The sequence below is a fragment of the Diplotaxodon limnothrissa genome, linkage group LG12 (genome assembly GCF_057381915.1).
Source record: "Diplotaxodon limnothrissa isolate DT_005_m linkage group LG12, D_limnothrissa_male_GT1.1, whole genome shotgun sequence".
In the NCBI taxonomy this organism is placed as follows: Eukaryota; Metazoa; Chordata; class Actinopteri; order Cichliformes; family Cichlidae; genus Diplotaxodon; species Diplotaxodon limnothrissa.
Window position 1 is genome coordinate 16254186 of NC_140607.1, and position 26560 is coordinate 16280745.

Consider the following 26560-nt stretch of genomic DNA (forward strand, 5'->3'; position numbering starts at 1 on the left):
TCTGAAGAAACATGGGGCCAGATGCTTGGATGCGAGCATGAGATCCAACTAGTGCTAAATGAGGCAAGAGGGAAATATTTCTGTCATGTAGTTTGGCTGCCAAGAACACGCAGTCAAACGGGGCAAATTACCTCACTGGACTCATATCCGTAATTAATCTGTCAAGCATGTCGCACGCTGAGAGTCAGATCTATTTTACCAGCAAGTGCTGCCTGAGAAAGTTAAAGGTGAGATCACTGTAATTATTTCTCCTGGATTTGGAAATCTAAATCAAGCACTTTAAGGTAATTGGTGGATGAAAAGTAAAACAATGCAGATCTATTTTGGATTTGCTAATAGTGTAAACGCAACCCAAAAACAGCAGGTTTGCACACATGATGTGAGATTTCAATTCTATAAACAATTGAAGCTCTTATTTAATCTTTATTTTAACAATCAAGTTTATCCTGGTAGGCACATTTTATTTATTTTAATGTTTGGGAGGAGATGAGGGGAAAAAAAATTAACATTACTGTTTTTGTTTTAACAGAACAATTGTTTTGGTCTCCCGTCATCTAACGCCACATGTTCAAGTTCTCAAGACAGGCGATTAATTGCGCATCGTGGTGGTAAAATAAATTGTAAGGTTACAACGGTTACACTTCATGATGAACCATCATGCAGCAGACAAGAGTCTGAAGATGTTGGGAAACATGCTGCCTTGAAGGGAGACTAGTTGTAAGCACTCTGACACCCCATTCCTATTTGGCCATCGGAGCTGTTAAAGGTGTCAGGGCTGTTCACAGGCACTGCATGTTTCACCAGCCAAGATGGCTTCCACATTTTTTCTATCATGATTAATTATGGTTTCTGATGGTAGTACAGTGAGAAAGTGTAAATTATTCCCACATTTTCTTGTGCCCTCCGTTCAGTCACTGTTGTGTAGGAAGATGCTATTGACGCCATTCATGGATGGCGACCAAAAGGCATCTACATGGGGTGGCAAACTCTTGTGCCTATTAAGGGGTGGAAGTGGTGGTGGTGGGGTGCTTGGCGTGTGGGCTGAACCTAGTCCAGACTGCCAGTTGACAGGGCCGGATTTTCCAGTATGGAAGAGTCTTGTTTCAGTGGGCGAAGCTGGGTGTTGGGAGACTGGGAGAGAGGACTGCCCAGGGCTTGGAAGCTTGAAACTGAATATTTCAAACAGACAAGCACCGTCTGTGTTCCAGTGTCACCAGCCCACCCGTCTGACAATCAGGTCCATGTCATCATGGGCTCTGAGTAATTCAGGGAGCACTCATATCACCTTAGAAGATATGGTGATTTCAGACGTCAGAGCAGTCAGCGGCAGAAATAGCACCGAATGATATTCAGCACGAAGTATGGAAGACAGTAAAGTACAGTAAAAATGTTCACCTACAGGCAAAAGCGTTAAAACCACAGAACAGCAAAAGCTTGGTGAAATGCAACCACAATGCTGTGCTTTGCTTTGAATCCTTAAGAAAATGCACAATGTAGTCTTCAAAAACACACACACACACACACACACACACACACACACACACACACACACACACACACACACACACACACACACACACACACACCCTGCGTACCCAGCACAGAAAATCCTTAGTTTTGGAGAACTGGTTGAAATAAAATAATTCGTCTGACAGATCATTTTGTGCGTGCTGATATATTTAGTGCTGTCAGAGAGGACATCACAGATAATGGCACTTACATCACAATGCAAAAACTGTTATCAGAGGAGGTACAGGTTTATGGTTCAAGGGCTCGTCCATTCATAGAGAACAAGCTCAGCCTCTCTGCCTGACACACTGATAAAGACAGCACAAATAAAACAGCTCCACAGCTCCATCTTTGCCTCTCCCCAAGGGAATAATATATCACCCATCTGAATGTGGCACATATTGAATCATTTCCAGCGTTGATGATTCATTTGAATAAATCAGCCTTTTTTATTTTGCCAACTTGAACTGATAGTGAAATAAGGAAAACTGAAGTAACATTGTTAGATGTGAGGAAGGACAGGTGTTAGAGTGTTCTATAGGACTGGTAATCCTAATCCCCTTTCAAGCAACAATTAATGACTGCAGCAATAATCTCCGCATATATGTTCCTGCAATTCCTTTTTAACTGTCAACCATAACCTGCCTAGCTCACATAGACGAAATCCAGGGGGATATGTCGCTGCAGGCAGATAGGATCTTATCCTGGATTTGCATAGATAAATGCACAGCAATAACTCGTGCAGGGACAGATATGGTTTTGACCTGCGATGTGTCATCCATCTGACCATGCACTATTGACCGAACCTGCTCTCGGGAGTTTCGAAAGAAACCGCTGGGCCAGAAAAAGAGGTCCGCACGTTATCTGCATTAATTCTTAACAAATATCAAATATTTAAAGTGGAAAGAAAAATTAAATATGGAAGCTTCCCAAACAAAAACTTTCAATGTCTTCCACAAAAAAAGCTACGGATACACAGGATCAGCCTATCGGCAAATATGAAAAATCAGCAGCTTGTGCAATGAAAGGGTTATATCCGTATTCAAGCTAAGAGACATACTCTAACATACACAGACACAAATCCTGTTGAGCTGAGCTGAGCAGAGATACCCTACCAGCCCTCCAAGGCACAATTAGGATTTCACGGGGGGAAGAAATCTACATTCCTGCACACATGAAAAAAGTCCTTTCTCCCTCCTCACAACAATATCAACTTTTTACTCAAGGAAAAACCTGAAGCACCACTCGATAGGATTTGGACAAAGAAATATAAAAAAAAACAAAGCCAGGAAAAAAAAATATCTAAATTTAAGCTGCAGTTGTTAAAAAAAAAAATATTATGGTTGCGGAAAATCCAGTCCTAAGCCTCCCAGTTCCAATCAATTTCTTCTATTCTGCGTGCTATGAAAAGAAGCTACCACTCATAGTTTGTTTGAAGTGGAGCTTTGCTACGTTCAACAACATTTATCTGGATACCCTCAGCGCATGATTTTAACACCTGTCAGACATTTAGTCCAAGTACAAGAGGTCAAGTAGCTGTTTGAATATGAAAAGAGATAAACCAAAACAATACATTCCATTCCACGAGCCACAATCCTAATAACTGCACAGATTCACGGGAACACAGTCAAGTCATTAGGACAGGAACATACAGCATGTTCTCTGTGAGAGTCTCAATGATCACTGTCTGTTGTGTCTTTCCTGTCCAGTAATATCTGTCAGGAACCTACATAAAAATTATATTGTTTCGTAAGCAGCAAATGCATTTCCTGAAACCTATATCTGCATGTTAAATGTAACAACACAGTTCAGAGTTCTTCTTCTTTTGGGAAAAGAAAACATTTATAATGAGTCATCAGTGTTTTATTACAATCTAGATCAGCGGTCCCCAACCCCCGGGCCTCGGACCGGTACCAGGCCGCGAAAGTTGAGGCTCAGGTGTGAAATGTACAGTTTTCAGGGTTTTTATAAGTTTTCAGCGTTATTTTGTTATCGTTTTGATCGTTAACTCTGTTTTCCTGGGTCTTTTCATGTGCGTTATGAATAAATCTTCTTTTTTTCGGTACCGGTACTAGTTTTATTTTGTTGTATTTATCCGCGACACATTAAAGGCCGGTCCGTGGCACAAAAAAGGTTGGAGACCGCTGATCTAGATCATTAGTTTCATTGTAAATGATCCATTGTTCAGCGACATAACAACACTATTACGCTCTTTTCATGCCGTGTTGTATATGATCTGGAATTGTGCTCTGCAATCAAATCTCTACATAAATGCATACAATTTAAGAGATTAGAGTTATAACAGTTACTATACTCATAACTGATGTGTCATTATCGCAAATAAGTCGGCAACTGGTCTCATAAATAAGTTATTTGTAGGGCTGTTTGATATAACGATATATATCGGATGACGATATAAAAACGTCTATCGTTTCATTTTACGCTATCGTTTGTTTCGTGGTGTTGCAAAATAAACTCTTTACAGCAATATTTTGTCATCGTTTTGATGGTCACTGTAGTGGCTATATTAATTTCTTAAAGTTCTCTCTTTCTCTTAGGACGGACAAGCGCCTGTTTTTATGCGTTGTGTTTAGCAACAACGACGGTAAAACCATCGCGTGTCCGCTTGTTTATGTTCCACATAAACCTTTCACAATAAAGCTCAAGATCCTGTTGAGACTTTTCAAAATAAACTGAATCACGTGAAAGAGCAGATTATTTACGGATGAGAAGTAAAAGAGAGCCGCCAGGTGCTAAAAAATAAACCTTAGACTCAAACGTTAGAACAGGCTTTTCCCCGCAGCACACCGTGTAATAAATACTCACAAAGAAAACGGCGGCTGTTACAACTTATGTCTAAAAATGTATAGTTTCATACATCGGTTAAAACACTCGACTCCAGCTACATGACGCGCAGCTGGAAACACTTCCCGCAAGACGAGCTGCCCGAGAGTCACAGAATTTACAAAAATGTTACATTTTTGTGATTTATATCGTTATCAGACAATAGAATTCTTATATCAGGATATGAAATTTTGGTCATATCGCACAGCCCTAGTTCTTTGAGTCATTTTTCAAGCTAATCTACCCAAACTAGTCAAGATTCTGTTTCTCAGGAGAAAGTATTTGCCGCATTGATTTATGTGATGTCCAAATAACCCAAATAACACAGTTTGTCTGTCTGTTTGTCAGCAGTCAAGCAGTCCAGTTTTCAAGATGCCATGTTTACATTTTGTGAGATGGTAGACACCAATAACAGCTTGAGCTGATTTAATTTAGGTGACAATCGGGTCATGGTTAAGGTCACGCCCTTTGGAGGGAGTTGTGCTCTCTGAGTGCTCTTGTTACAAAATATTTCGTGCCATGTATGTGTGACAAACAACACCTTTTTTTTATGTGTCATCACTCTAAAACGACACACACACACACACACATAGGCCATGAGTGACCTGTTTTTTTACCCCGTATGCAGATATGTGGTATCAGGTCAGCTACACTGCACCATAAAGGAGAACTTTAATATTCCCTCAGCAGTAACACTTAAAGGTTTTGTGGTCAAAGCTTCGCATTTATTCGTTCATTTTTTCCCTTCCCCTCACCCAGTTGCGGCAGAGGGCTCTCCCTCTGCTGGAGGTTTCTTCCCGTTAAAAGGGAGTTTTTCCTTCCCACTGTCACCAAGTGCTTGCTCATAAGGGCTCATCCTATTATTGGGTTTTCTTTCTGTATTATTGTATGGTTTTTGCCTTATATATAAAGCACCTTGAGGTGACTGTTGTTGTGATTTGGTGCTATATAAATAAAATTCAACTGAATTGCATTCCTAATGCCCCACTTCAAAAATAGTACAAGTACCGTGAGAAAGTATAAGCCCCTTCCTGATTTCTTGGTTTTTGCATATTAGTCATACTTAATGTTTCAGATCATCAAACAAATTTTAATATTGGTCAAAGATAACCCGTGTGAATACAAAATGCCATTTTTAAATGATGATTTCATTCATTAAAGGAAAAAACCTATTCAAACCCATCCGGTCCTGTCTGAATTTAACCACATCTTTAAAAAAAATGTTGACCACAATGTCACATTTAACTTTGACACACATTAAGCTAAATACCACGATGACAATGGATGGTCAAAGACTTCAGTTACAATGAATATCTCCAAGTGTAAACTCTTAGCTCTCCTGATGAGATCTGGCAACACTAATGCCCTCAGGCACATCCATAGAGCATTATGCCAAGTAAGGACATTAGCAATACTCAAGTTTGACCAGGACCTTTTAGTTGGCCGGCTTGTTAAGTGGTGTTTTAAGGAAAAAACACATTTTAACTGTCACAACTGATTCTCAGATTTGTGTCGCGTCTGAAGAAAAGGTTAAGCACATCATCTATCTGAAAATGCCCAAATCTGCAGTCAGGCATAAACTTGGCACCCAGATATATCATGCCATCACTACGCTTCGGTTTTCTCATTATCCATACCTCTTATGACATTCACAGAAAGAAACAAAGCATCCTGCCAACACCTACTCTGTGAGAGAGCTCTTTCAGTTCAGCTCAAAAGCTGAGAGCTCCAAACCTCCACACCACAGTGTGGGCAGTGCTGGCAGAGCCATGTGCCTAAGAACACTGACTGAGTGCAACAGTTGGACTAATAACAGAACAAAAAAATAAAAGTAAAATGGACGCACAGCGGGGACAGCCACAGCTCCACAGATGAGAAGCAGGTCGACTTCTGCCCACCTCCCTCTTTATGAGGAGCGGAAGGTGTCCACAATGCTTCTGAGGTCTTAGTGCCATGAGGGGCGGTGAGCTTGCAGCTTCAGCCACTTCAGGGTAAAGCAAATCACTTTAATATGTTAAGAAGATTAAGCTGGATAAATGTCTAGATACATTTTTTGAAAAGCCACGTAAATCTCTAGTGTTTTTATTTGGGGAGGGGCGGCATGTGAGTCAGTTGAGACGATCAACACAAACCCACCAAAACGCAACGCTATTGGGTGGAAAAAATTGGGCTTATTTGAGATTTTGCATTTTAAGCTTCTTGAATCTAAGACCATCCCACCTCTTTCTTATTATTTTTAACACCAACCTTTGGGACAACAAAACTAGGAAAGGGGGGAGAGGAAAAAAAAAACAAAAAAAAACACTGGTCACAGTTTCATGTGCTCTCTCGGCTTAGGCTCAGCCGTCTTATCTTGCTTATGCTGATTTTATAGCTTTAATTGCGCAGGTCAATGTTTTCCTTGAGACTGTTAATCTGCTGATAGCATGTAAAAAAAGAAATGCACAACAAAACCGAAAAAACAAAGGTTAAAGTTCAAGTTCTTTAAAATGTAGGCAGCTGAAGGCCTTTTCAGGATCGGTTTTCAGGTAAATCATTAAAGTCACATTGATTAATTTGAAGCGAGTGCATACTAAATGTGGGACGGATGACTGACTTTCTTTGCTATCTTAAGAATTAGCAGTCTGAGGGTGTCCGCCTGTCAGCTCGCTGTGTTAGAAACACTGAGTGTGAAAATGAAAGGGAGAAATGGAACAAATAATGTAAAGGGATTAACAAATCATTTGCATAACATTTTCTCTGCTTCCAAACTACAGGGTAAGGAAATTGACATGGAAGACAGTTTTATCATTCCCTCAGATCAATCGACGCGCCAATGGACCTGACTGCAACGACAGCGAGCAGCCTTCTAATGTCAAATGCAACCTAACTTACCTCAAAAAGCAGTGAAAAAAAAAGGAAAGTGTAACTAAACAAGTTGGGAGAAACGAGAAACACTAGAAGAACATTCTCCAAAAAACTTAAATAGAGTCTGTCTTTGAAAAGATACTTTGCCTGAGCCAAACATGTATTAACCTGTTTTTTTTTCTTCTTACACTCTTTCTCCCCATCTCGAGTTTAAGACAATAAGACCACTGGGGAGATGAAGGGGATGGCATTATGGAGAGTTAAGCATTATGAGCAGCCCCGAAGCTGTTCTTAAAGAAGGTGAATCAGAGGATTGGGACACAACTGTAACTAAACCCCTGTGCCGGACCACAAATGAGAAGCACAAAACATTTTGGGCAAAATGCCACTAAGCCAAGCTTCTGGGTCTTAAGTAAACTTCACTTGATCACTTATAACTTTGCGATTACTTAGTCGTAAAACAAAAGAAGCTGTCCAAGAAAAGGGGGGGGAGTCAATTACCTCAGTTTCACACATAGGCACCTCAGTAAATCTGTCTGGAAAGTTTCAAGTCTCTAGTCACCCTTTTTATATTTAAGACGCAATATTCTACGACTAAGTATCCAAAGGAAAGTTTCTAGTTTATTCTACCTCCGCTCCCCCCCCCCAGCTGGACAGAACACATTAAGGAAAATGTGCAAGTTTCTCACTGTGTCAAAGCACAACCGAGTCGTCTGCAGATCTTACAGTGATTCTCTGGCAAATGTTAGGTTTCTGTGGCTCATATAAATAGAAATTTAATCTTGTATGTTTGTCTAAGTATCCACAGCAGACACACTTCCCATGCGGATTATGAATCTCTGAACAGATCTTGCAGTCAATGTATATGAACCGACAAGAGAGCGAGAGAGAGAGTTTCTGTGTGAATATTGAATAATAATGAGGCAGCACAGGTTCAGGTGGTATTTTTATTAAAGACCTGCTGCTTCGCTAAGTCGTCGCTATTACCTTTGCGCTGAGGCAAGTTTGAATCTAATTAACGAATTTCACAACTGTCGCCCATTGTCTTCAGTTGTTACGTTTTTAAAAATGAACGACAGCCTTTATTTCTCCTGCCAAGAAAAAAATTGACCTTTAAAAACAAACAAATAAAAAAAAGTCCAATCAATATAAAAGAAAAGTTCCTCTTAAATGTATGTTGGTAGGTTGAGCTGGCTTTAGATTTTAGGGCTTTGGTCAAACCGTGAATCATTTTCTCAAATTCAGCTTGCCTGCTTATAAGCCTGACCATTGTCAGTGGTAAGAGCATACCAGAGCTTCTTTAATCTGTTCTTATCCTCCCATTGATAACACAATACATTTTCATGGTAATTGAAATCATATTTTACTCACAGCCACTATATACAAGTACTGCTGCCTACGCTCTTAGAGCAAACGTAAGGTGAAGGAATGCCACGCTACTGCAACAACAGGGTACAAAGAGTAGTTAAAAAAACGAATATACTATCATTACAGTGGATGGAAAAACAAAGGAAAAGGTGGTAGAAATGAAAAATAAAAATAAGTAAAAATGAGATATACAGGTGTCAGGTACAGTCTACATATAATTTCAAATAAACTGTTCTTTGTTCTTCAGACTTGCCAAATGAGGGCAAACCTTAAACCTCGCGGCTTCCTGTATAACTACCTCTGTTTTCACCTGTAGCGGTCCACATGCCACACACATGCTCCGTGAGGTGCAAATTATTTTTCTTCTGTGCGAGGAGGAGGTTTATTGCCTCGCTTCATCGCAATAAATATGCATCATCAATCCAGTACTCCTAGTAGCACAAGGTTGGAATTCTTCCCCTCTTTAGAAGCTTGTGTGAATCATACATGTTGTGTAGTAATGGGCTGTGTCTGAATGGAGCGGGATACGGGTCAGCTTAACGGGGTGTTATGATGACAAAGGGGAACATTAGTTAAGGAAATAAACTCCCTGAATCCCAGCCAAACAGGCTGATTTTAATCCAGCAGAGCCAAAAACACCCACCCGATGACAATGAATATGCAATTAGATGGTACATGTTTCACTAACTGACCCTCAACTTCATATAAAAAGTGCAGGAAGTGCCATGTTGGTTCAGCTAGATGTGCATCTTCTAGATTCTCTGCTGAATCAAGGCCATCACCTACAGAAAATAAAAACCCTTATCTCGCCGCTATCACATCCCCAACATGAAGACCTATCAGGAATCCTGCATGGGTGGACATGTAGGCTTTCCTAGGAATGACAGGGTCTGTTAGAGAGGAACCCCACCCTCGCTTTCTCCAGCATGCCAACACAGAGGAGAGTGGGCAGCGCTGAGACGGCAGCCTGCCGTGGGCACTGCCAGGCTTAAAGCTGCCCTGTCGTCATCAGAGGCTTGCAGAAAAGAACACTGAGATTCACCAAAAAAAGAGGAGGGGGATCGTTGCATTTAAATCCTCTCTCAACGCCCCCACATGTTTTAGCAAAGCATAAAAATCATTCACGGAAAGAGAGAAAGCGAAAAAGAAAAAAGATAGAGGGAAATAGAGAGGAAACAGCTATTAGCAGCAGTAAGCAAGCTCAAGAGATCATAGTGAGGCAGCTCTAATCGCAGTAATGGTTTAAACCCTCATTCCATCCACCAGATGCAAGAAATGTCTACCCAAAAACAAGGCTTTGAAATCCCCCATGTCTAAGAATGTGCCCTGTGGCTATGGTCCTTACTAAAAAAAAAAAAGAAAAGAAAAACAACTCTAAAACTGTCTCCAATTTTGGAGTAACTATGTGGTAAAGATAGCAGTCCTGTGGCCTGTGTTGTTTACACAAACTACATCAATGAAAAATGACCATCGAAATAAGAGTAAAAAAAAAAATCGTTTAAATAAAACGTACCACACATTAGCGTCAGTAATAACAAGCATGACAAGGCTTACGGATGCACAAAAGAGCATCTAAAATAAATAATTGAATTAATTGGTTCATTAAAAAAAAAAACACAAGACAAACATGTCCTTCAGATTAAAACAAAATAGTCAAACTGTGTAACATTAGTGCGAGCAGGCTTTGTATGTCACTTATTCCTTAGTGCCTTTAGATCTTACATTAGTTAGTTGAATTAATAGCAGTCAGTGATATAGGTGTAGACATGTGCACGTATAAATCTTTGGTACTTCACTGGAAGTAAAAACAGAAGACCAGAAGTTTATCCGAGGGCTGAATTAAGACCCATGGGAAAGGCTTCTTACCTGCTTTTTAAAAACACGTGTAAGGACATGTATAAATGTAAAAACCTTTTTTTTTAACTTTCCATAATTAAAAACAAAACGACTACAATAAATCCAATCTGCCTTGTTACAAATGGTCAATAAAGCCTGAAATAAACCAGGACAGAATTCACTTAAAGGCTCTCTTGTTGTGCCAAAATGCACGCCTGGGTGACCTGCAACACAGCAAAATATGCACAGTTTTAAATCCTTTTCATATAATAAATGCTTTCATTTTCACTCTTGCTTTACTCTTTCCTGTAAGCACAGCTCTATTTCAAAGGTTTTCTGTCCTCAGGCAAGTTTGCTGGTTCTCCAAAGAGCATTTATCTACATGATGAACTCACTATTGCTTTCTGCGAATCAAAACTTCCTAAAAGCATTTTGGCATTTGCAGCAGATATTAATATCGACTGAAACAACAACAGTTTAGATTTGAAATAGGACGACTTGAATTTTCTTTTTCTGAAATTTGGTTAGGAAACTTTTTAAAGCATAAACTTGAATTCTTCATAATGACCACCTGGTAAAGTGCATACACATTGATATTTAGCAACGGTAGCAAAATGTTACTTTAAAACGTGTTATACAGTGCATACAGAGATCTGACTCACAGACCTCTGATGCATGACCCACAGTACATAAGGGTGAAGATAATAAAGATATCAATATAATCACGTATGTGGAATATGTGCTAAATTTGAGGAATTAATTAGGTTATAAGTGTAAAGTAATGACCTTCTTTCCTAATTGATCCCAATCATAAGGTGACTGCACTGTGTATTTTGTATATTACAACTGGAGTACAGTCGAGAAAAGCCAAACTATAATGACCAATTGCTTATTACTACTCATTGTAGCAATAAGCAATCTAAATATGTGTTCCAAAGAATTTACAGTCACAGAGGAGTGTTTTAGACCACCAACAGGTTCAGAGGTTAAAATATTTATGAAACTACGTTCATGTCAAACATGGGGCCTTCAGCAATCTATACTCCGAGCTCTTTCTAAAATGTCTCCATTTGTCCTACACCGATTAGCATTTTACCTTTACTCAAGAGACTGTGCGTAATTCAGCCGTGTTTTCAGTTCAGTCACATGAACCAATGCGTATCCCACTCACTTCACACGGTAGATGCTTCTGAAGATGCAGAGAGTAAGCAGGATTTCTAAAAACACTCCATTAGCACACACGCCAGGTTTTCATAACACATAAGTTCAAAGTGGCGAACAGTAGCGCTGAAGTTTGGACACAGAAATCCGCAGTTTTTGTGATCCTTTGCTTTTGTTTTTGGTCATGAGCACATATTTAGATTGAGGTTTATGGGACTACTGCCCATTGTGTTCTATTACAATTACTCAGCAGGCATGCATCCCGTCCCAGTAATGAAGTGGGTGTTACAGTGGGTGGATTTCAGCGGCCACTATTCTGTATTCTTGCTACCGGGTACAAGGGCTGTGTGGCAGAGAATAGCAGCAGCGCTGGCAGCATGGCACGGTGACAGAAAGCGTGGTGGACCAGCAGACCAACCGCAGAACCACGGGCGACAATCTCAGCCTTCAATAGCGTGTGTTTACATAAGTGTCAGGAGAAATGGAGAATTGAGAATTTCAAAGCTGAGCAAATAAAGTTTGTATTGATTTAATCTAACATGTAATCTGTTTTGCTGTCTGACACTGATTCAAGCAATAAAAGAGAATCATGTAAGACAGCATTACAGATAATACGACCATAGATCAAATGGAGTTTGGGCAAGAGAAGGGCAATAGATCATGTTCAAGCTAGACTGCTTAGCTCTGAAATTCATAAACTAGCTCCTAAATCGAGGTGGCTTTCAATTTAAGTTTTCAATTTACAGATGTAGGATTTTTCAGCGCTCTTTCTGTGGAATGGGTCGCATGTCTCTTTCAATCTGCTGCTCACAACTACACAGAAAATGATCCACTGATAAGTAATCGCATAGAGAATTTCACTACACAGATCATCTGAATGTAAGGATTTGGAGAGAACAATAAAGCATCCTCAGCTAGGTGCACTGTCACCTCATTTTCCATTCTTGCTTCAGTCTATTATATATAAATTGTATTTAGGCATGGATTGTTAATGTCATTTTCTTCTTACAAGCAGTAAACATCATCTGATTCATATTCAAATTAAACTTATCCAAAATATTAAGGCTAACAAGAAATTTAAAGCTGTAGCTTCAATTAAATACTTGTGATTTAGGCTGGATCCTTCTCAGCTGTACTGATAAAAATCTTTCTCATCTTGTGTTTAGTGTGTTTTAAACTTGAGTTAAAACTGTTTTCATCTTAAACTTTATTAACTCGTGAAAGATATCATGTCAGAGATTCATTACTGAGAAGCATTCACATCTTTGTTTGCTGTCTGTTGCAGCTCATTTTAATAACTGCCACTAACACCTAACTGAGGGTGGTGATTTATTGTGTGTTGCTTATGAGTTATGTATTTTTTTTCTTTTTTACATTTAGTCATTCAAAGACCAGAAATGAGGACACCAAGCAATATTACCAACTTTACAATTTGATAGTACAAACTATAAGTGCAGATACAACATAACCTTTGTTTGAGAGACTTACAAGTGTGGGGTAATTGCACCCCCCTCTGGTGACAGAGGCTGCTGCAATGAAACAATGACGAGTGCAGCTGTGGTAACAGAAGAGGACAGGGATACTCAAAAGTTAAAGTGTTCTGTGATACATATATAAAAAACACTTTATTTTAACTTATGATTTAGAAAGCTGTTATTTAAATTATGCCTCTCAGAAATGTAACGCTAGAGCTGTCCCACTTAGGTACACATGAAACCTTTTTTTATTCATTCCTGCCCCCTAGTGTTGGAAACAAGCATGTGCATATTTCCCCACTTAACGCTGTCTTCACAGAGACAAAATATAATGTTTAACTTTGCCCCCAAACTATAACTGCTAGAATAATTCTGACCATTTTCCCTGCAGAATACTTTAACTAATAAGACAAAATGCTCATATTTAACAACCCTCAGCAGTGGAATAATTATTCTGTGGACACAAATACAGGATTAGAAGGGGGTATTTCATTGCTCTGACATTCCTTAAATGAGGTCTTACCTTCTGCGCAGTAGAGAAGTACACCTGTGGGGCTTTCCAAACTTGGCTGACTTGCTCTCTGAGGCTCTTTGGGATTATGAGGCATTCATAAATGTCCAGCTCTGGGTAGATCACCTCTAGTTCACCACTTTATTGAAGAGACATATTAAAATTAAACTAATTCTATATAGTTTGTATTATGTTGTATTAAGGATGAAGTGAACAGATGCACATCGTAAGATAAACACAGGTAGTTTAACAAAGTGTATATAGCCTGCATACAGCTGTGGTGACATGTTTACCTCCACTCATTGTGGGCATAGATGTCATGGTAATTTGGGGGGTTTAATGATTTTTTTTAAACGGTTCTTTTTCCAGGTAAGAATGATTGCACAGCTTTCATCTTTAATGACTTTAAAAAACAAGAATCGGTGCACAAGTTTGAATTTATTTTGGATTTTCTCAAATCCACAAAGGGTCAAAAGTATATACATGCTACCCCACTAATATTCGTTTCAATGTCACTTTGCAAGATGCACCTGTAGCAGACACTTTGGAATAACTCTGCCTGGATATTTTAACACTTTTCTTAGCAGAATAGGTAGAATTCATTTAAACTGATTGGTGTTCGGGCATAGGCTGGGCTTTTAAGCATAGTTAACCAATTTTCAATCAGGTTGAGGTGATGTCTTTGGGTTAAGGTTAGCCTGCTTTAGCCACTCCATATTCAGTTTGATGTATATTTGGGATGATTGTCCTATTGGAAAACCCAATTGTGTCCAGATTTCAACTGTCTCGCTGTTGGAAGATTTTAGAGGTAATCCACCTTCTTCATTATTTCATCTACTTTGTGCAATGTACCACTGGTAGCCAAACAGCCCCAGAGCATGATGCTACCACCACCATGTCTGACAGCTGGTACATGGGTCTTAGGCTTGAAAGCCTCACTTTCAGTCCACCAAACACGCCTCCTGTCATTCTGGCGAAACAGCTCAATCCTTGTTTGACCATAAACCTTTTCTCTAGCAGTCATTTGGCTTGTTTATGTGACTTTGAAAAAGGGGCCTTTTACTTGTTTGGCACCCCCTCATGTAAAACTTGCTTCAATCAGTTTCCAGTTTATGGCAGGCTTGAGCCTTGGCGGTTCCTGGGTTGTTCAATTACTTCTCATGTGAGAGTGACAGGTTGGGTCTTCTTCCAGTTAAAATTCAATTCAAAGTTAGATTTTATTTATATGGCGCCATATCACAGCAATAGTCGCCTCAAGGCGCCTGTTTCAGACCACGGCAAAGTGGTGACACATCTGAATAACTTGTACTTAAGTACAGTTCTTTGAATTTGGAATATGCAGTTGTTTAGAAATTGCTCCAAAGTAGCCCTTCCCAGCTTGTGCAAATCTACAATTCCCCTTCTCAGAGCTCCTCAGACTTTCCCATTTTTCTGAGTACTGGTCGATCCAATGCTGTCAAACAAATCCTTTTCACAGTGACAGACAAACTACCACTTGTAGTCAACCATGATCACTACCAAGAACTTAATAGGCCTTGGACTTGTCAAGTTAAAAGACACTGCAGCATCTTCAGCACCACTTATGAAAAGACTGTGCATGCATACTTTTGACCCTGTGTGGATTGGAGAAAATCCAAAATAAACTCACACTAGTGCACCTAATTCTTGTCATATTATAACTCTAAGCTGCGCAACTGTTCCACCCTGGAAAAAGAACAGTTCAAAGAAATTTTAAATATATGAACACAACTGTATCATTGCAAACACACTATGATCACAGCTCTCATTGGTGACTTACTGACAGAAAGAAGCATCCTGAGAGCTGAGGGTGTGTTGTTTTGCTTCCGTGTGGAACAGCCCCAAAAGGATGAGCCCAAAAATAGGAGCCAGTATGGCCTGCAGAACAACAGCGATTAGCCAGCCATCTATCATTTAGGAAATATTCTGAGTCAAACAGTGTTATTCTGCAGCAACAGGCTCTCAGAAACATTGAATTACAGAGTGGCAGTCCAGGTCCAGGTCAACAAACGATTGTGCATACCGGCAGATGTAGAAGAGTCTCTATTTGCTCTGCTTGTTCATCAATGCAGTGTGGCTCCACAAAAGCAAAAGAAAATCAATGATGAGCGTCATGTTTGCCAGACATTGATGGAGATAAATGTCTTTGGAAAGCCACAGCTGTAAGTGATTTTGTAGTTTTTAATGTTATGTAGACACATATTGATACATTGATGCTTAAGTGTGAACAGAAACTCCAATCATAAAGAAGTATCTTCATAAAAGACACACAAAAGCACAAATCAATCACCTGCAGTTAGCCTGGACAGTTGAACTTTTTCCCCTTCACTTACTTAAAAGTCAGCTGATTAGCAAAGCTAGTATGCCTCCGCCCTCCCCGGTCCTTTGTGCTTGATCAGGTTTGGTTACAATTAGGTCGCCTACTGCCACACTCAGCCAATCAGAGCTTAATCTAAACTCACCTACACCTGTTCGACTAGATGACACATCAGCAGCATATCACTACGCATGTTTGCACACCAAGAGAAAAATAACGTAGTTTGCATAAAAAGCACAGGCGGAATTGGGTCCTCACGGCTGTAGGCAACGTCATTGTCCAATCACAAATTTTTAATTTATGTCACGTGTGTCCTTAAACCGAGCCGGTCGCGCGCTACACCGCAAGAATTGCTAATGCATTAGATGCTATATTTAACTTTTAATGGCTCCCATCTCCGTTTCACGTCATTGCTTTCCGTTATATTTTGTTTTCTACTGGTAAACTCAAGGCTGTACTAAAAGCGAGTCCCCATGTCTTTTAATGTGTTACTAACACTAGCAAGTTTAGCCTTTACTTATTTTAGCTTGTTTATATTTATGCAGTGTATTACTGAGCGTCGGAGTGTCTGCGCAAGTCCACAGCTAACCTGAAATAAAACTACACACAGGCAATAGGAATCTAAACTAGCATTAAGAATAGTAGCATGCATGTGTCATAAACATTACCATGTCTCAAAAGTTGTCGGCTGGGGCTTGTTTGGCTGCAGGTTCCTCCTTCTGCTTCAGCTGCTGCTGCCGCCTCTGCGCAGGGCTCGGTCCTTCTGACGTGTGATGAGGCTGCACAAATTTCACGTAACACGACCAAATAAACAGACTCCACCATACCGGACTCCACGTGTTGCTCTTTGTTTATTTAGTAAATATTATTTACACGTTTTCAAGAACACATGCTACAGAATTTCATATTTATAGCTCCCAAACAATAAAAACAGCTCTTGAGAACGAAGACAAAGAAAATAAAAACCTGGTGACTAAACAAAGTGTCATCCAGGTTTTGAACACTGAGAAAACATTCAAGTTTTTTTTCTTTTCTTTTCTGTTATTGTTTTTTTTTTTTTTTTTTTTTAATTTAATATTCAACCATTTCTGATCAAGGCCTCTTAAACTATGCAGTAGTGATTGTGCAGCATATAATATATATTCCTGGTGCTGCTAAAGCTCCCTTTGGTTTGTGCTTCTCTGCAGCTGTGATATTAGCACCCAAACAAATGGAAAAGGGCCCCAGTAGTAACTAATTTATAATTCATGATCTTATTTTTCTTCTTCTTTATTTTAACCTGATGTTGTCTACTTCTTCATCTAATGATGTTGCAGTACCCTTTAATGCAATTTGAAGAGAACCCGGTGCTACAAAGCAGTGCAAGTTTATACTTTCAAAGTCAGACATTTCATTATGCATAGTACAAAACAGTATGTATGTTAACCTATGCAATAGCTTGTATCGATTGCTATGTCGAGTTCGACTTGCAGAAGTCAAATATATATGTATTTACATTTAGAGTTACCATCTAGCTTCCAGTGTCCACACTATCTTAGCATTTTGCTACTATGCAGTCTCAGAAATTGGAGCTCAGTGGAGTACATAAAGAAACTTTAAAATAATGAAACAAAATTTTGAAATCCCTGCATTAATTTCATGGTTAATGTCACAAATTTGATGGTTTCTCATTAGTCTAGTGTGGCCTTAATAGCCAGAGTCTTTAATCTTGTCGTTCAGCTTTAAACAAACAAACAAAATCATAAACCTTTAGCAGTGTTCAAACTGACACACACTCACTGGACTCTTCGAATCACACACTGACTGATTGCTTTATATCCAAATTATGGATTATGTACATTTATAGATACACACACAGCCTAGAGAGCACCATTATAGCTTACGATATAGCAAACAAACTAGTGACCACAGTAACACTACTTTACATTCAATAGCACACACTACAGTACACTGTACATTAAGGCATGAGGTGTTCTTGATGCAAAACAGCAGAAGATTCGCTGAGAAATGCGATGCACTGAGGAATGGAAACCATGTCTTAACGAACGATGAACTTCATCAGTCCTACCATCAAGGCAAGCTATAGCAATATAGACCCTCCTGCTGCTAAAGTACACCAAACTGTATTTTGAGTTATCTAAACACTATCTATTACTCAAATAATTGAGCACTTAAAAACATTCAGAATTAGAATAAAATCAGAGGGTCATCAGCCTTCTGGTGTTTGCTGTCATCTATGCTGCTGATTAAAATTCCTAAAAATGAAAGTTCTCAATTTTTTCTTTGCTTAACAACAGATGATTTAATATAAAAGACAGCAATTTAAAGATACCGCTTCGAACACCAGGACCACCACTCTGATATGCGTTACATTTTTAAACGACTGCAAATTAATGTCTTCTATTTTGGCGGGGCTCTGTTCATGCAGTGTAGTTATTACTCAAGGAATTAATACAAGCAATACATTTAGCCTTTTTCACTGAATTAATTCATACCACTTAATTATTTTAAACTCTTTTCTTGGCTCTAATTATGTCTACTTAAAATGCAGTTGAAAAGAATTATCATAATGGATTAAAGCAAGCCTGAAAAGCAAATGCTGGAACTGATTCTTTTACATAGCATTAGCATGTTTTATGAATGTAGATCTTTATAATGCAATGTGTCTACTTTACTATCCTATTTTACTAGTAGTCAACTGTATATTTGAACTGCCTGTAAATTGTATGTATAGTAAGATATATAATGGAGGTAAGCACAATGAGTATTAAACAAGTTTGTAGCTGCACAGTAACTAAATGCAAGTCAGATGAGTCAAGTCTGTATTCAGTGTGTGTGTATTACTCGGTAATACTGTATAATTCTGCTCACTGCCTGCAGTGCACATTTTTAGGTAACAGCACATTAGAGTGATGCAAGTTACTTGCAGTTGATATATTTTTTTTACAATTTACAATACCACCCATCTTCACTGAGCGCCGTGACTGCTGATCGAAATGCTGCAGCCCTTCTGACAGTCAAGTACAACCGTAGATGACAGCTCTGAACGTATACTGTGAGGCGTGCAAAACAAATCAAGAAAAATGATTTGATTGAAACCTTTTCACAACTGTTTTGGAAACATTTTGAACATCTTAGCAATGCAGCCAGTTCCCAGTTCCTTTAAAAGAAATAATAAAGATCTGTTTGAGTGTGTCATGATGCCAAACTGTCCTTAACGCTGTTCAAAAGGATGCCAATACTGGAAGTTCGTGTGTGTGTTTGTCTCTGCAGAGAAGAGTCCAGAAAGTGCTGGGTGTGTAGAAGATGTACTGATGAATTCACATGAAGGGCCGTGAGGAGGCCTCATGCATGCGCGAGTCTTACATGTCCAAATGCAACCTCTAATCAACTAAGATCAATCGCTAAAGCCTAAATCATCACCAGAGAGAGAGAGAGATACACATCGCTGTCACAGAGTCCACGTGGTCTCTTCAACTCCAGAAATGCAGCTTTGTGGGAAACTAGCGGAAACCTTCAGTGAAGAACTGATAAAAATCCTCATTGAATGACACGTAGTAAATATTATTGATCTGGTTTGTTTTTGCTGGCATTTTACTGAAAAGACTGATTCTTTCTCTGATTTGGGATCTCTTGTGTCTCCGGACACTGAATCAATTCATGTAAACGACAGCCCTTTTGTGACAAGAGGACACAAATCACAAGTTGATTGTGTCCAGGCTTGCATCGCCTTCAGTGATGCAAGCTGTACACATTCAAAAATAGAACGACTGTACAAAAATATACATGAGTAGAAGTTGCCAGTATTTTATAACTTATGCATCCACGATAATAATAGGCATGATCGGAGTAACTGTTTCCAGGTAGGCCATGCTATTGTTACATCCTGTGTGTTATATCTCTGAGACTTAAATTCTGTGTTGAATTGCTGGTTGTTGCAGCTGATTAGCAGCACTTGGTTATCAGTTCAATGTAACTGATGACACCACGGGTGAAAGGTTCTGTGCCAGCAGAGTCCTGTTTTTTAAACTTAAAACTCAGGTGGCAGAACGCACAACAATCCACGTGAGGTGATATTTGCGCCAGATATACTGTACCGTTTGTCAGTAAGGTTCATATCACTGAGATTTGAGTCTCGCGTATAACAAGCTAAAAATCTAAGAAACAAAACTCATTACTTTGACCGCTAGACTGAGCTGAGCTTGGAAACCTGGAGTGCTGTTTGACTGCAGAGGTAAGCAAACAGTAAATGTAACTGTGTGCCTGAATAATTGGGGCATATCTAGCCAGCAGCGCTTATGTTTGACTGGAGCTTTTACAGCTTGCATCCACACTGACGCGCTGCAGAGTGGGCCTCTCCTTACCACTCCGTCAGATGACTGCAGATGAGCCAGAAGATGGAGAGTTCGAGTTAGGGGAAGAAGGAAGGTTCCAGAAGAGCCACTTGCGTTTACACTGCCTCCTCTGGTACAGGTAGTCCTCCTTGTCGCGCTCTTTGCGTGCCCTTTGGTAGTGGTCGTCTTCTTTCAGGTACCACACCGGCGGCCAGCGATGTTTCTCAAAGTATTCTTGGTTCTCTGAATCACAATAAATATTTTCAAGACAATCTTTTCTTTAGTTACTCTCTGTCTCACACTGGTGTTCGCTACTAATGAGAGGAGAGCATTAAAGATTAATCAGATGTTTGTTACCTGCAGACTTGGCCTTCATATCTCGGGGAAACTTGCGGCAGATGCTGTTGTAGTTGGTACAGATGTGGTGAAGACACCAGCCAGTGAGCTGCTGGGCACCGTGGAACTGTCAGCACACAAAGTCATATATCATCACTCTGTGTGTTTTGTTTTGGAGATAAAAAAGCAGTGCTGGGGTTTGCTGACATGAAGTGCACATATTAAAAAAAACAATCTATATTTGGAGTACAGAGGCCATTTGAGTTGACCTTACATTTAGACTATCTTGTTTACACTTCTTTGTCAGAGCCATTAAGTGAATTTGTACTGCACTTAGAAGCTTAGTCATGGTAGCATTACTGTGCTAATTTTAGCATGCTGCAGTTAGCATGGCAACTAACAAAGTACAGCAGAAAGTAACAAATTCTAAGGATTCCAATATATATCAACAGTCTTTCTCCAATATATTTCCCACAAATCTACCCCTTTTCTTTTCCTTGCTAACAAGCGAAAACACAAACACACAGAAAACAAACAAAAAAAAATCTAACAGCCATTAGCCAGTTTGATTTGTTTGCTATATTCTGGTCTGGCAAAGCAGGCGGCAGTGTAGTAATTTAAAAAAACAACATGAAAATTCATTTTAATGTTTGTGTTTCAGTGGTGAATTGCACCAAATAAATTAAAAATGAGCAAAATGAGCTTGCCGGGTAAATGGAAAATATACCCATTTGAAACTTAATGACAGGATGATGTACAGTGCTGAGCATGATTCCTGTCTCCCAGTTGCTCACTACACCAAAAATCCTTCAGCTAGGTAAGGGCAGTTTAATTTAATGTGTCTTTTGCCCCACCTACTGCCTGTGAAAACTATTTTAGCCTCAAGAGAAGTCCCCTCTGAGAAATGCCCTCATTAATAATAAAAATAAAATCTATTTTGTCACAGCGTTGTGTAAGTGCGTTAAGAACAATCCCTGCTCGGAATGATTGGCAGGTCACACTACCTGGGCCATATCCAAGTACACCAGCACATCTCCATCGATGTCAGCCCCCATCATCGCCGCCTCCGTCAGCACTGTTACTGTGTAGAGTTCTGAAAGAAACATAAAAGTTGCTCTCTGTAGGCAACAGCTTGGAAGGGCACACTGCGGCTGCATGTCATACAATCCTGTACTTTACAGGAAAATGATACCAAATGTAATACCTGTAAGTGCAACCAGGTGGGGGAGGCAAAGTCGATTGGCAAGAACAATGAGCTCCATTGCATCCAGATCCGAGCGAGAACAAAAGCGGCCCGTGTACAGATATTCTAGCACAGCCCTCATACAGCTGCGAGTTGTGTTGGGGAACAGCACCTTAGGAGCAGAAAACATACAAAATATAACATGATTCAGGTCCTGAAGGATTCAGCAGGTGTGCACAGAGAGAGGAAGAGCGAGAAGGAATCTCCTGTACAACATTTTACACGATCAGACTACAAAAAATATTTACTTTTTGTGCAGCAAGAGAGGGACACATCGTGAGTTTCATAGGTGATCTAAATATAGCTTTACAGAGCTATCTGATACACTATGGATCATTTGAAAAGACACAATCTCAATTCCAAACGATCTAAAAACCTTTTCTCCTATCAGGCGTTTTATGAATCTGTAGTACTTTTAATTCATAGTAGAATCAGGCACAATTAGCAGGCCTCAGAGAACTGCAGTACACTTGGATCACAAAGCCAGTGTAATTGTATTAGAGCAGATTTGCAGTCCTCTAATTATACTTTTTACACACTTCACGTAGTCCATTGGTGTGCTACACGAGCCACTTTGTGTATTTGAGATGTGCTACACAAGTGTGCTTTCTTTAATTATAAGCTAATTAAATGCACTTTTATTTGACTGGTAATGAGTATGTAACTATAAATGCTGAACTACGTGTTTCATACAGGGCTGATTTTAGCCTGTCCTCGACTCACCTCTTTGGTGCAGCTCTCAACAAAAGGCCCGCCAAACATAGCTGCCATCCAGTCACAACTAGAGATGAGTAAAGGCTTGTGGGCCATGATCGTCCCATCATCTAGCTTGAAAACTACATCTGCAACGCAGAAGTGAGAGCTAGTAAAACCTCACTTACACCGGCATCCACTCTACTTCAAGCTGGGCAGACAAACAAATACATGTAATGATTTGCTCTCACCAGAAAAAGTGCCTTTGGCCAAGCACTCTTTGACTCTGTTTGTCCGCCGCACATGGAAGGCTTTGGTGATTTCTTGGTTCATGAAGGCTTCATTGTTGAGTATGTTTGCCACCATCATCCGCAGGTCAAAGACCTCCAGCAGCTCAGCGATGTGAGCAATGTGCATTAGCTCTTTTTCATTCTCGTCTAGCTGGCCAGTGTACAAGTAGCGAAGAACTGCTCGAAAAGGACCGAGCTGCATGGACTGGTCCATGTGGACTACAGTCATAGGCCTGGGGCTGTATGTTATGGGGTCGTCCACAAGCTCTTCCTGGATGCTGACAAAGGCTCGGCTCCACGAGGAGAGCAGTCTGCCCCGCCGGGCGACCTCGGAGTCTTTCAAGGTCCCATCACTAGTGCAGGCCCTCAGGTTGGCCTTGTCTCCATCATCGCTGCTCTCACAAACATCAAAGCTTGCGGCACGCATCAGCAGCTCTCGCCCAGAGATCGGACCCCGAGGGGGCTTTTCGGTCTCCTCATTTTGCATGTCCATAATAAAGAGGTCGTAGAACTTTGAAGAGGATGTCGCCAGGTATATCTTGTGTGCGAAAATCTTTTGTCGCTCCTGCAGGACCAGGATGACATCGGCACAGTGTGGGTCCTCGAGAAGACCGGCTGGATGCTCCTCTGTGGTGGTAGGGGGAGGTGGCACAGTGATTATAGGTGGGGGAGGTTTTGGTGGCAAGAAGGGTGCCTGAAGGAGAGGTCGCTGGACATTTCTGAGGTGAGATTTCCAAAACTGCAGGTGGCGGCGTGAAATGAGCGCAGCTCGGATGGCGTTATCAAAGACGTCCTTGACTCCAAACTGAGCAACAACACTGGTTTCATAGTATGGTACTCCCAGCTCTTTGGCCACCTCCCGGCCTCTTTCTGGGGGAAGAATCTCACTGGATTTTATTGGTCTGAAAAATAACATATCAGAAGTTAATCGGAAGTAAATCAACCTTTCGGCCATGAAACTTGAAGGTTCTTGCATATAGAGAGATAAATGCAAAACTGAGTACCTAGCTAAAGGCCTCCGTGCCCTGTTCACTGCCTCCAGGTCAGCATAGCGCAGGTCCAGCTGACAGCCTACCAAGATGACAGGAGCACGGGGACAGAAGTGTTTGATCTCAGGGTACCACATAGTCTTTACATGGTACAGAGAGTTGGGATTGGCGATTGAGAAGCACAAGACCACAACATCAGACCTGAAGGGAAGCCAGAGGGCAAACTTGCTTATTTCAGGTAAGATGAAAGCAACTGATGGTAAAAAGACCATAGAATTTCACATTTTCCCACCTGCCATATGCAAAACGCCGGTCCTTATGATGGTCTCCAAAAGTATCCCAAAGGCGGAGTGACACACTGACATCATCCACAACATCTCTTGAGCGCTCCAAAACCTGATAGATGCCAAAAAAATATTTGTATTTCTACAACCACCAGCTTCTCTATATCAAGGGACAAAAAACCCAAACTATTTGAGCTTTCTTACTCACCTCCTGGCATACTCTGTATTGGTCAATTGCCCAGACCGTGGGTACATGTGTGGCGAGTAACTGGTACTGAGTCAGGGTGGCATTGCAGGCCCGGGCGCAGATGAGGCGGGTCTTCCCAACTGCATTGTCTCCTACCACCACACACTTGATAGTTTCAACGTTTGGTCTCTCATAGTCCATATCAGAATCCGTCAGCTGGGGCCTGTCAGAATATAAAGGTGTGCAGAAAGTCGTGTATTAGCACTTTCAGTCCTATACTACCCTGCCATGAACGCTACAGGGACAGACACTGACAAGGCTTCATCTGCACTGCTAATTCTGCCTGCAGAGCTATCAGGGGATGGTCTCGTGACTTCCTTGTGTCTATTCACAGGTTCCCTTTTATTGTTCCTGATGTAGAAAAGAATGAAAGTACTGAGCAAACAACAACGGGAAATATACAGCAAATCAGAGCTAGGCGATAGGTTGGTTTTATTCAACCTTAATTAAAAGGTAGAGAAAAGGCACTCTTAGTTTCAAAAGAGTTAAATAAGTTTAAATGCTACTGCTCCTCTTTTAATAAAGGCTGCTGCAATGCTACATGTGTGACACATCCCTGCAATTCTTCCAACCATCAGCAAACCTAAAATTCCCTTTCTTTTTTCCCCATGTCATTACATCTCAAGCATAGCACCCCAACCTTATACCTCAGAGCTTATAACTTAAGTCATCACAGCCCTCATGCATGCGGCATGTACCTAAATGAAACAATAGGAATAGGTAAACAGACTATTTCTGTGTCTTGAAAATGGTTGCTGACGATTTAGGTCGCTGTTCCAGTTTCCAAGGGAACTGTGGTTGGTGTCAGTGTGTTAGACCCTATATCAGACAAGCCTCTGTGATTTATGCTCTTTTTTGATTTGATGTATAGAGACAACACCACTGTTACGTGTCGTAACGTGATTTTGAACCATCTGAAACCCAAGTCACGCCATGTTTAATTTACACATCCAGAGCTTACACGAATAAACAAGAAATCTCCATCCGATCTCCATCCGAGCCCCCCCCCCCTCTTGAAAGCGTAAGCGGACTGGAATATAGCCTCCATTCATATTTATATTCTCAGATAGTGCTGCCTTCTTATGAATGAAGCCAGCTACCCCTACCTGGAAGTCAAGTGCCCACTATCAGGAAAAAACAAAAAAGCAGCTCCCTTTCTAAAGCATAACTTCTGCTGTTCTTATACTAAAAGGACTTTCTATCCAAAACACTTTTGCAGCATCATTTGCTTACTTTGGTTCACACAGTGCTCTAAATATTACTATCAAGGGTTACTATGATTTCTTTGCCTCATGGTCACTTTGTAGCCATTCATAAAAAAATCGGGCTCTTCATTCACTGCATAGTCCGCATCACCATAGGCTTCTCTCACCTTTCAAAACAACTCGCAGTCTGACCTTAGGCTGGGCCTGTCTGATACTATAGAGATACCCCGCCCCTACAATTGCTCATTCAAATGCCCTTTCCTGTTACAGACTACAATGCGCAACTCACGAATTAATTAATGATTTTTTAAAATGTGGTGAGATATACTATATAACGCACAGTGCCTTAAGTCGATCATCTTAAAAACACATTTTTTAAGGAGCCTCGGTTATCTGCCATAACAAGGATGATAAAAACGTGCATACCCTACCAGAAGGACCGAACAGTGCCTCCCTCCACCACCGAGACACTAGTCATGAGGCTCTGCTGCATTACACGTTATGTAACGCCCCGTCACTGACTCTTGAGCCTGTTTATCCGGCTCCGAGTTCATCGCAAAAACCAGCCTCCCCCCATAAAATAAGCGAATTAAAACCACTCTGACGCTGTGGTCATAACGGTTGCCGACCATCCTTACCGCAACATAAGGAAGTGCTGCATCGGGTTGGTCGATGAACGAGATAAAAAGCAGGGCTCCATCGGATGCGTCTTGCACCTGACGGCAGCTCGTATTTAACTTCATCTTCAAGGCGAGGTGAACGAGGCTTGGAAATAGCCGATGTTTCAGGAAAGGTGCTCTGGATCGGTGTGACGAGCCCGATGGCACTGGCAGAAACGCGGACGCTGAGGTGAAGTCTAACGGTGCGATGCAGAGCTGCAGCCCTGGCCGTCATAGACCCACCTCCACTTACTGGATGGCCTCCGTAGCTAATAATAGGCAGGCGCACAGACGGGAAAAAAAAGAAAAAAGAAAACCCCCAAACCTATTTATTACAAAACACTGATCCGCTCATACTTTATACTTTATTTAGCCCAGGTTATAATTAATTCAT

The 26560-nt window shown here is 40.6% G+C and overlaps 2 protein-coding genes across 2 annotated transcripts in view; both read right to left on the bottom strand.

Moving 5' to 3' along the window:
* Positions 1 to 15655, bottom strand: part of pebp4 (phosphatidylethanolamine binding protein 4) — a gene marked incomplete at its 5' end in the record, with an annotated part of 52302 nt that extends 36647 nt beyond the window's left edge. Inside the window, 3 exons of the mRNA XM_085367731.1 lie at positions 13564 to 13690; positions 15350 to 15447; positions 15593 to 15655. Of these exons, the coding sequence (XP_085223857.1) occupies positions 13564 to 13690; positions 15350 to 15447; positions 15593 to 15655 (288 nt within the window). The remainder of the gene's footprint in view (positions 1 to 13563; positions 13691 to 15349; positions 15448 to 15592) is intronic.
* Positions 15656 to 20257: 4602 nt separating this feature from the next.
* rhobtb2a (Rho related BTB domain containing 2a) lies at positions 20258 to 26207 on the bottom strand. Its single transcript, XM_085368100.1, has 10 exons — positions 26146 to 26207; positions 24264 to 24465; positions 24064 to 24167; positions 23787 to 23972; positions 22744 to 23684; positions 22523 to 22641; positions 21761 to 21911; positions 21561 to 21649; positions 20578 to 20683; positions 20258 to 20463 (listed from the first exon to the last, which is right to left on the bottom strand). The coding sequence occupies exons 1-10, from the start codon at positions 26205 to 26207 to the stop codon at positions 20258 to 20260; spliced, it is 2166 nt and encodes a 721-aa protein (XP_085224226.1).
* Positions 26208 to 26560: the final 353 nt, after the last annotated feature.

Bases quoted from the DNA above. Each gene is read 5' to 3' on its own strand.
- rhobtb2a (XM_085368100.1), bottom strand. From the start codon at position 26,207: ATGGAGCCCTGCTTTTTATCTCGTTCATCGACCAACCCGATGCAGCAC. The intron at 24,466-26,145 runs GTAAGGATGGTC...ATATTCTGACAG, and splicing joins CAGCACTTCCTTATGTTGCG to GCCCCAGCTGACGGATTCTG. The intron at 21,650-21,760 runs GTATTACATTTG...TGTTTCTTTCAG, and splicing joins CCACCTGGTTGCACTTACAG to AACTCTACACAGTAACAGTG.